This window comes from Podarcis raffonei, chromosome 14 (assembly GCF_027172205.1).
Source record: "Podarcis raffonei isolate rPodRaf1 chromosome 14, rPodRaf1.pri, whole genome shotgun sequence".
Classification (NCBI taxonomy): Eukaryota; Metazoa; Chordata; class Lepidosauria; order Squamata; family Lacertidae; genus Podarcis; species Podarcis raffonei.
This window is the reverse complement of record NC_070615.1, coordinates 52,392,953-52,404,071: the sequence shown is the minus strand read 5'-3', so window position 1 is coordinate 52,404,071 and position 11,119 is coordinate 52,392,953. Positions and strand designations below refer to the sequence as shown.

General features: G+C 45.0%; 1 protein-coding gene across 2 annotated transcripts in view; it reads left to right on the top strand.

Annotated features, from left to right (window-relative positions):
- Positions 1-3,392: 3,392 nt before the first annotated feature.
- SMURF1 (SMAD specific E3 ubiquitin protein ligase 1) overlaps positions 3,393-11,119 on the top strand; it is a 48,883-nt gene continuing 41,156 nt past the window's right edge. For both annotated transcript variants that reach the window (XM_053364124.1, XM_053364123.1), the window contains exon 1: positions 3,393-3,725. In XM_053364124.1, coding sequence (XP_053220099.1) covers positions 3,671-3,725 — 55 coding nt within the window. In that variant the 5' untranslated portion in view covers positions 3,393-3,670. The remainder of the gene's footprint in view (positions 3,726-11,119) is intronic.

Here is an 11,119-nt window from a genome sequence, read left to right as displayed (position 1 = left end):
CCATTATCTGATACAATGGTCTCCGGTAACCCATGGGTTGCAAACAGCTGCCTCAACACCTTGATTACGGCAGCTGATGCCATGCTAGGGACCATCGCCACTTCTAACCATTTGGAATATGCATTGACGATAACCAAAAAGACCTTCCCCTGGAATGGCCCAGCAAAATCTAAGTGCAGCCGGCTCCAGGGAGATCTGGACTGCTCCCACCAGTGAACTGGTGCTCTGGCCACTTCTGGCCGCACCTCTTGGCATGCCTTGCATGTTCGTACCCATTGTTCTATGTTCTGGTCCATTCCAGGCCACCACACATAACATCGGGCTAGCGACTTCATCCTGACCATTCCCGGGTGTCCCATGTGAAGCGTCTCAAGAACCCTGTTTCTCAGTGGTGCTGGGATGATCACCCTATCTCCCCACAGGAGACAACCCTTATGCATGGACAACTCGTGCTGCCTTGTCGCATAAGGCCTGAATTTGTCTTCATGCGGACCACCTGGCCACCCCCTCCCCACCCAAGTGAACACACGGGAGAGAACAGCATCTTTCCTCGTTTTCTCAGCTATATCAGTAGCCGTTACAGGAGCCCCCGGAAGTGTTTCCAGCATCATTATGTGCTCCGCTGGAGCAGGATCCTCATTGCTCCCGCCAGGAAGAGGCAATCGACTCAGCTCATCAGCGTGGCACAACCGTTTCCCCGGCACATGGGTCAAGGTGTACTGGAACCCGTTCAGGAATATAGACCAACGCATCATTCTGGGGGAGAGAATTTGTGGCGTTTGTTTGTTCGGGTTGAACAACCCTAACAGTGGTTTGTGGTCCGTTTCAATGGAGAAATGGCGACCATACACATAATCATGGAACTTTTTGATTCCTGCCACAATTGCAAGCGCCTCTTTGTCAATTTGAGCATAGTTGCGCTCCGTGGGTGACAACGTACGGGAATAGAAAGAGATGGGCTTTTCCGACCCATCCGGTTCCCTATGACTCAGCACCGCCCCCAGGCCGTATTGAGAGGCATCACATGCCAGGACCAGCGGCTTCGACTCATCATAATGAGCAAGGACGCTCCTGCTACTCAGCATTCCTCGCAAGGAGTCAAAAGCCTTCTGCTGCCCCTGCCCCCATCGCCACACATTCTTTTTCTGCAACAGTCTATGTAATGGTTCAGCTACCGAAGCTTTCTGGGGTAAGAACGAATGATAAAAGTTAATAAGTCCCAGGAATGACTGCAACTCCGTCTTGTTCTGTGGTCGTGGTGCCTCGATGATGGCCTTAATCTTAGCATCTGTGGGGTGGATGCCTGATGCATCAATTTTAAACCCCAAGAAATCCACAGTTGGCACCCCAAAACTGCATTTTTCCTTTTTCAGTTGCAACCCCACCTCCTTGAACTTGAGCAACACTGCACGGACACGCGCAACCAGTTCCTGTGGGTCTTTTCCAGCTCTTGGAAGTCGCAGTGCTGAGCGAGCTTCCGCAGTTCAGCTAGGAATGCAGATACAGACTCCCCAGCACGCTGCTGCCTCTTATGAAACTCCAACCGCCGGGCCATCTTGGTCTCAGTAGGCGCCAAATGGCTTGTCAGGCAGGCAAGAATATCTTTGAGAGGTGTCTCACTTAGCTTCGCTGGAGCAAGCAATGCCTTGGCCAGCGTGAAGGTCTCAGGCCCACAGTAGCTCAGGAATGTGGCCCTTCTTTTGCTGGCATCGGTGATCCCTTGAGCCACTGCAAAGAACTCGAAGCGTTCGACGTAGTCTTCCCACGTGTGGGGCTCTGATGGCTGGAAGGGCTCAAATACCCTTGGACTCTCCATTGTCCTGTGGGCAGGGTCGTCTTCTCAGCTGGCCAGTGAGTCTTGTTCTTAGCTACAATCCGGACTCTGAGGCAGGGCTGCGTTTAACCGCTCCTCAGCATTCTGGATCCCACCTTCGTCGCCAGTTGTTGTGACGTGGGGTTTGTGATTTCAGCTCTCTTGACATAATATGCTGGAGACAGTTCTGTAGTAACACTTCTTTATTAAAGCAAACAAGACTGAGAACTGAGGAGGGGAGAGCTACATTTATAGGGACAGGGAACTAGCTAGAAAGGATACATTTTGGAGGGAACAATATCAGGCAATCACAGTCCTGCCTTTTGGAGGAAACCAATAAGACAGAGGATCCAAATACAGCAGCTTAAATGAACCAATAGTAGCTGTACCCTCTAGAACCAAAAGGCAGTTACTTTACCCTAATGCAAATACAGACAATAATAATACAGATATAAAATCCTTTGACTCAATACACAACAATAATATTTTATTATTTGTACCCCGCCCATCTGGCTGGGTCTCCCCAGCCACTCTGGGGGGCTTCCACAAAGACCAAAAATACACTAATATGTCATACATTAAAAACTTCCCTGAACAGGGTGCCTTAAGATGTCTTCTGAAAGTCAGGTAGTTGTTTATCTCTTTGACATCTGATGGGAGGGCGTTCCACAGGGCGGGTGCCACTACCGAGAAGGCCCTCTGCCTGGTTCCCTGTAGCTTTGCTTCTTGCAATGAGGGAACCGCCAGAAGGCCCTTGGAGCTGGACCTCAGCGTCCGGGCAGAACGATGGAGGTGGAGATGCTCCTTCAGGTATACTGTTTAGGGCTTTAAAGGTCAACACCAACACTTTGAATTGTGTTGAAAGTGGGATCAGGTATGACTGCCCCAATAACATAATGAGCACAAATCATTGCAAACATGCAATTTAAAAAGGGCACCTTGGGGGTCCACCAAGTCACACACAGAAGCTTCCAGTGAAGATATGGGAGTTGCTGCAATGCCCCTTCCATCGGAAAGGGGTGGTCCTGCTGCTTCCTTGGGGTCTGTACTGAGAGCCTGTGGTGGTGCAGTGGTTAGAGTGCTGGACTCGGCCGTCGGAGAGTTCAGGGTTCAAATCCTGCTTAACGATCAACTTCCCTGGGAGACCTTGGGCCAGTCACTGTCTCTCAGGCTAGCCTACCTCGCAGGGTTGTTGTGAAATGGAGAGCTGCAGGGGAACCGTGTGCGGCACCCTGAGCTGCTTGGAGCAAAGGTGGAATAGATAGGTAACTAACAACAACCACGACGACATAGAAAGAACACTGTATATATATATATATCTGTTCGAAGCGTGGCATTCCGCTGCCCGAACCTGGACGCCCCAGACCTCCCCAAGATGGCCGCGGGAGGCGAACCGTCGCGCACGTCACGCCAGACGGCGCGGCGTCTGTCTCCCTCCCGACGCACGACGGGAAAAGGAGCCGCGAGCTCGTTGGCCCTGGGACCAGGCAGGCAGGCGTGTGCGCAGGCGCGCTAAAAGAAGCGGCTAGGGAGGGGGGGCCGGGGCTCGGGAGCGCGCCTGCGCAGCAGCCCAGCCGCCTCAGCCTGAGCCTCAGCCGCCGCTCTGAGGCGGCGCGAGCTCGCGCAGTCGCCGTTCGCGTCCGGCGGCGGGAGGGGGGGCGGCGGGCGTCGAGCTCGGTGAGGCGCCGCCGCCGCTGCTGCAGCTGCCGCCGCCTGAGGAGAAGCACGGAAGGGAGGCCGCCGGCGAGACCCGCGAGGGCGAGAGGAGGGCAGCGATGGCGGCGGCGGCGGCGTCCGTCGGCTGACCCGGCCTCTCGCCTTTGGGCCGGTGGGCCCGGCGCCCGCCTGAGGGGAGCCATGTCGAACGCGGGGAGCCGGAGGGCCGGATCCAGCATCAAAGTTCGCCTCACAGGTAAGGAGGGAAGGTGGCGGGCGGGCGGAGGCGCTCCTCGTCCTCCTCCTCCCCCGGCCCGGGAGACGCCGAGGGCGGGCGCCGCCGCCATCCCGCCCCGCTGCGGGTCAGCCCCCGGCCCCGGCCCGCCGCTGGTTGGGGCGGGCAAGGGGAGAAGCCCTGCAATGCGAGGCCGGAGGAAGAAGGCGAGACTCCAGAGAGCGGGGAGCCTCGGGGTCTTTTAAGAGCAGCAGCCGTTTTTGTGGCAGCTCAGGGCTGCTCTGCCACCACCTGAAAATCCTCTCTCGAACTTGTTTTGTGCTGGGCTTGAGAAGAGCCATAGCCCATTGACAAAAAATATATATATGCTTAAATACACTAAAGGTATCCAATATGTCATGGGGAAATAGTTTTGGATTGAATGTTCACATGGCAGTGATGGCCATTATCTCCCCCCCCCCAATCTTTCACTTTTTCATTTTTCACTTCAATTCCCTTCTAATTCCTATACCTCCCCTCTACTGTGCACAAGGCGGCTTACAGCAACAAAGCAGAAGCGACAAAGAACACACACACCCCTTATAATAGTAAGTAGGTTAGGGATTGCTCCGTCCTTCTCTTGTTTCTCTCCCATCGCCCCTAATTTTCTTTTGGGAAGAAGAAAAGGTGTGTGCACACAGGGGGACTCTTGATTCTTCTCCATTCCTCTCTCTTCCCCCCCTCCATTTTGGGTATGGATGCCGAATGCCCCTTGCTGGGAATGACAAGTGGGGGAAGAGGGCTGTTCTGCACAGGTCCTGCTTCTGAGCTGCCCACCGGTGTCTGCTTGCCCACTGTGAGTACAGGATATGGGACAGTACACTACAGATGGGCATTCCAGCCCTGCAAGAAAGCTCTGCTAAGCTGGGGTTGCTGTACTTCCTTCCCTCTTCTCCACTTCATTCCTTCACGGTTCTCCCCATTGGAGCTTTGCAGGATGACTCTTAGGGGGAAAGGCAGAATTCTAGCCTAAACTTCTTGCAGTTTATAGGAAGCAGGTAAACTTGTTTTGGTTTCTGTTGAGTCAATAAGGCGTATTAAGGATTAGGTGCTTTTTTCTTGGGATTCTGTAGAACTGGAGCGCTTTGGAAGCCATTCCTCTTTCAAAAGGGCATTGCATAGCAGTGTTGGACGTAGCTGCAGTTCCTTATTTCAGAATGCTTCTGTTTTCTTAGTGTCTGACAGAATCAATTTATACCCAGCTATTACGTGCAGACACCAAAGAGAGTCTCCTTTTGAAAATTGGATTTGGCCAGCCAGACTTTTGGGGGGCCTGAAGGGAAGGTTGGGTTTCATTAAAGACTTGTTGGGATGGGCACCTCAAGAATTGTGTTAGTTAAAATAGCTAAAGTGATTCTTAATGTGGATTTGCAAGCTGTATTTGCAAGGGATTGCAGCTTTGGGTTTTCCTACTGAGAGCTGCTTCTCATATCATGAGGAGGCAACAGGGTTCAAAATTAGCAGGTTGCCAGGTGCATTTCGCACCTAAAGTTTCTGCATTTGCGAGCACCTCAAAAAGTCTGGGTGCCATTTTTTGTGCCTGGTTGACTCTCAAGGATTCAGGAAATGTATGTGCTTTGAAGTCTCGAAGTATATGTTATGGATAGACAATATGTTAAGGAGTGTAACAATAAAGAGTAGAGTATTTTGAAAATCCAAGTATGGCACCAATATTTTTATTGCAAACACAAAATTAAACATGTATTAACAATTTCTGTTAGAATGTGATATTAACAATGTCACTTATGTGAATTGCGTATTATTATGCTTATAAATAAAAAGTGTTACTGACCCTCCAAATGGCGACTAGACATTCTGTTTTGGCACCCACAACCCAGGTCCCAGGAGCCATTTGGCTCCTAGCTTTTCTATCCCAGTTTCTAACACTGGGAGGCAAGTATGTATTTCAAAATAGAAATATGTGGTGGAGAAAAAGCTCTAAATATTAAGAAGTTATTTACTGAAACAGAAATTCCATGGTTTGAATAAGATACAGGTGAAAGTTAGAAATTCCTTCCCTTTCATTTGTTTTCTTGTTGTTAATCCTGTGAACTGTCCTGAGACCTGCGGGTATATGGTACATTTTTTTAAAAAACCTATCTTGTCTTAACAGCAACTCTTGTTCCGTTTTTTGTTTCACACTTGTTGCATTGCATAATTTGATTTTTTTACTATTGTGTTCCTCAAAGATAGCCTTTCTCTTGAGCTCTGAGTTCTAACCATTAGAGCCACTATGCCCACACCTTTTCTATAAGGCTACTGTATCTGTGTTGAACTTGTGTATTTTCTTCAACATGTAGTAATCTCCAGTTGAAACTTTGTCTGCTGTGGCTATTTTGAGAGCTGCTGTACAGTGACTAAGAACTGTGAACCAGGTCTCTGGTTAATATATTTATTCATCTATGAATTTCCTATGTGGCATTAGGTCAGGCATGGGAACCTGTTGATCTCGCAGAGTGTACTATAACTCCTACAATTCCTAACCATTGCTCATTCTTGCTGGGGCAGATGGGGTGGAATATCATCTGGAGGATAGATGGGATGTAAGAAGGCATTGTTTTCCATTCTTCGCTGCAGTTGGTGCTTGTACCACTGCTTTTGTTTCACTGCAGTTCATCTGATTCTCCCAAAACCCAGTGTTTGTTGTGATGAAATTATGTAGCTTATTTAATTTATGTAGTTATTCTCATTGTTATCTGGTTATTTCAATGCAAAAGAAACAATGCAAATTGGGGAGGGGGAGAGGAAGTAATCAATTATGTAGCATTTGCAGACTCAACCCAGCAACAGCAGTGAATGCTGATCGTATTCGCTGGTTTGATTTCTGTTCCAGACATGGGATGAATAAGTGGCCATTGGCAATTTCCGCTCCTGTTTCCTTTTTTTGTCATCCCTACTGGAGGACCTCAAATTCTTCATCTTTGCTCACTGTAGGCAAACTACTCTCTTTCAGTTGTTCTGTTTGTTTCTGCAATATAGAAATGATAACACTGACATACCTTAAAGAATTATTGCAAGGATTACTGACAATGTATGTGAAATGCTTTTATGTAATTACTTATTAATAAATAAATGCTGCATGTAACAATGGCAGGGTGTGTGTGTGTCCTCTGTAGTTTTCAGAGTTCATGCAGTTTTCTGCACAGATGTAATACACATATGTGAAATGCGTGAACTAGCCATTGGAATCCAGACAGTGTTCAACTTCCTGTCTGTCACCTCCCTCTCCTTTCCATCAAAACTTAAAATTCCCCAAGAGAGTGTCTACTTATCCTATCAAAAGATGACTGGCAACGGCCTTGATAGATTGTTCCTGTGGGGAATTGCCTGCCTCCAAGCCCTGTATCCTAGAGAGTCTTGCCAAATGTAGTTCAGAAATCAGCTTCTCCTTATTTGTGTGTTCTGCCTAGTAGTGAATCCACTTCTGTCAGAAAATTAATCTTCCCGTTTGCCAATGTACATTTTAATAATAATAATAATAGTAGTAGTAGTAATCATCCAGTAGGGGAGGTCCTGTGCTGCGTTTGTTTTTTCTGGAGTGGTCTCTGGTGCATGGTTCCCCCCAGGCCCTGGGGGCCTGCTCTTTTCATGCTAGCCGGGGCCCGGTAAGCTCGGGGTGTGATTCCTTGTGGTCTCCCTGGTCCTCCCAGTACCCTCCTACCTCTCTCCCTTGGTGGCCACAGCAGTGACAGCGGCAACGGTAACACCAGTGTACATTTTGAAGAAAATTGTTCAGTATCTGGCAGTGATTTATTGTATCTTTTGCCTGTTTTGCTTTCTTTTAGTGAACTACATGTTAACATTTTTATTCATTTTTATAGCTCAGATAATGATTGCACAAATATGTGACATACTATTTGCTTTGTGACTTTTCTTTGTCTCAATTATCTAATAATCTTTTAACACATTCTTTTTCAAAAGTAAAACCATATTGCAAATGAAAATTGCTTCTCCAAAGGGAGAGAAAATGATAAAAACTTTCAAAATACGTAGAAGTCATTATGTTCTCATGTATCCTTTGCTTTTCTCTACTTCCTGTCCTGCTGTTATATTGCTTTTTTCTGTTTTACAGTCTCTTAGATATTGTATTTAGGATTGCATTCTGAAGTCAAATAAGAGTTGTGATTATACAAAACACTTTGGGTGAGAGCCAATGTAATGTTAGTGCATGAAGTGAGAGAAGTAGCATTGTTGCAGAAGTAGCAGAACAGGGCAAAAAAGTACTGGTCACTTCTGCATCACTTCTACTGGCCCAGGCTACCCATTGAATTTGACTGTTGCACTGTGTTAAGAATGGGGTTCTAAGTAGCAGAATGGCTATTTTTGCTTCTGGGCTGCAACAATTGGATCTTGCCCATAATGTACACAAACAGTAAAGCTGAAGTTTTTTTAAAAAATAGAATTTTGGGTATTATAAATATTGGGTACAGTATGCAGACTCACGTAGACAGAGAGGGTTGTGCCATAAGGAGCTTACAGTCGAAGTGAATCTAGCAAGGGAAAGCAGGAGTCAAGGGTCACAATATGAGTATTTACATGTGCTTAGGCTTGAAATTGGTGATATCACTCAGCATTCTCTCTGAGCCAGGTCCCCTCTCCAGGCCTCATCCCTCATAAGCACTCCTCAGGTGCTTTTGCCAGGCTAGAGTGTATCCTAGAACTGTGATCTTGCTTGTTGTATAGAGGAAAGAGGTGCATCCATTGCTTTCACCCACTTTTGTCTTCAGACGTGGACACCACTGATATGTGGTCCCGTGAAGGTTCCCCATGAGAGAATGAGACCCTTGGGCTGAAAATAGTTCCCCACCCCTTGTCAACTGGAGGTGCCAGAGACTGAACTTGGGATCTTCGTGCAAAGCATATGCTCCACCTGAGCTATTGCTGCTCCTAATTCCACTTAAGGGCCCAACTAGTTGCTTATAAATTAATATGACTACAGTGGGGTTGACGCCTGGATTTTTAAATATTTTCAAAGCATTTCCTTATTGAAGTATGTTAATGAATGAATCTTTACAAGCACTGCCTTTCACGTTGGGTTTTGCTCATTGAGATCTAGGACACTTTTCTTTTGAAAGGTGCTTAAGTTGTTTATGAAACCAGTTGTGTGCTGATACTTGTGTCTTTGCTTTCAGTGGTAGTCTTCTTTGTCACCATAATTATGCAGACGTGATTGGAGAGACTGTGGTTAATAGAATTCTATGGCTTGTGTAAACGCAGCAGCAATAATTTATTGAGACCTTCAGGCTTCTCAGTCTTGGTAAAGCAAATCCAACACTTTAAACTTTTATAAAACAAAACAAAACATTGTCATGGTATAATATGCTACAACTTAAGTGTTTAGCATGCTGCAGGATGGTTTAAAATAGCTGTTGCTCCCTTTTGATTACAGTAGAAGCAAATTTCCAACATTTATTCAGATACTCATGGTTGATGTCTTCTGTGGAATTCTGTGATCTGACTGTTAAAGCAAAGTGTTAAATATAGTATTGCCCCTATGACTAATTTCATAGCTTAACTAGAGATGAACCATCTGGATATGCATTAAACTAAACCAATGTGCAGATATTTTTTTATGATGAAGATACAGAGATTGAAATACCACATTGCAAATTAAAGGTGATTCTCTCCTTGCCACCCCGTATTTTTTGTTCCTATTATGCATGCCAAGAAATCATTGGCTTATATATCTTTCCTCCCGCTTACATATTTTCCCTTTCAGTAGATAAGATTTAAGCATTATTAGGGTGTAAGTATGTGTTTTTGTGTTCCTCTCAGTAATGTATACTGTGTTGACATGAGAAGATAGAGTCATGAAGGGTAAACTATGTAGATCTGCCCTAAGTAATCAAATGGAAAGGAGGAATAAAAATAACTAGATTGGAGATTAAGGCTGTGTTTCTCAAACATTATAACCTGTATGGAGAGGGGGTGGGGGGTTTGGATAATTAGAAGCATCTGAAGTATTCATTAATTATCCAAACAAACAAAAACACAATTCCTTCCTAGTATGTTTGAACTTGTAGAAATTGTCTGCTTTTCTTGTGCAGAAAAATAGCTCTTATCATTTTTTTAAAAGGTAATCAAGGGCAGCTTTTTTTATTTAAAAAAAGGGCTGTGGCCTGTGTGCTATCCCCTGTTTACTTTTGATGAGTAAAGCCAATGCTGAAAAGTTAATTCACTGATCAATGACACTAACATTGATTGGCCCAGACAACTTTGTGTGTCTTTTTCAGTAACAACACAGTGACAACAGGCTATTCATCTTATCTAAAATGTTACATGCATAATAAATTTGTTTCTTTTAAAAATATACTTGTTCTTTTATAAACATACAAACAGTAAACATAACGGATCACTCTGATAGAAAGTAGCAAGAAATCAGTATCATTGATGTATGGACAAGGTCATTACAATAAGGTGGTACAAGGAAATAGGTCTGGGAGATATATTTGTTTTTTGCCTTTTCGTTATGTGTAGACACACTGTAGTCAGTGTATTTTGCTAAAACTGAAAAACAGATAAGTTTTGACTTCTGAACAGATAAGTTTTGACTTCAGCAAATCATTTTATTTCTTAATTACATATGCACAGTGGAAATAGCTTTGCTTAAACTTGCAGAATTCCGTTCCCTTTCCTCAGGTGGCTTACTGACTGGTAGTGTAAGAGGGCACAGCCTTGCTGTGTATCTTACTAGTATTTGGATGGAGGTCTCCTTAGTAACTAATTGCCTAAAATGTTACTTTATTCCTTTGATAGGAAATGTGGAAGTGTACTACTTTTATGTGTTGAAATGTCTAACAACAAATTATTATATACAGTAATTGATAAATGCTATCTACTATGTTCATTAACTTTGTTTCCAAAGAAATGCTGTATCTTAGCTTTGAATAACAAAATACTTGATAGTATTATATGGAAACAAGGAAGAAAGTACGGTAATTTCCCACATGCAGAACTAATAAGGAAATGTTTTAAATACCACATGCTGTATTTGTGTTCTCTGTATAAGAGAATACTGATAGGAGTAATACAGGAGTAATACCTGGATCAGATGGTTAGTGACTTTCTTTGAGAATCTGTTAAACTCTACAGTAGAATAGTTTTGTGTTACCTTTGCCCACTAATATTTAATCGCGTTAGAGGCCAGAACTTACGGCATGTTGGCTTATGTCAAGGGCAAAGCAAGTGCAGCAGACACAAATCCTTCAGGCTGTTTGATTCATAGCTGACCGAGTGGCATTAAGAGAAAGCTTTCCGTTTTGTAAGATACTGGTTGGGATCCAAAATGCTATGGCACAAGTTCATGTGTTCGGATGGGGCATTAACTAAGGGTTTATGTTTCTCAAACAGCAGCCTCTTTCCCCAGGTCACATAGG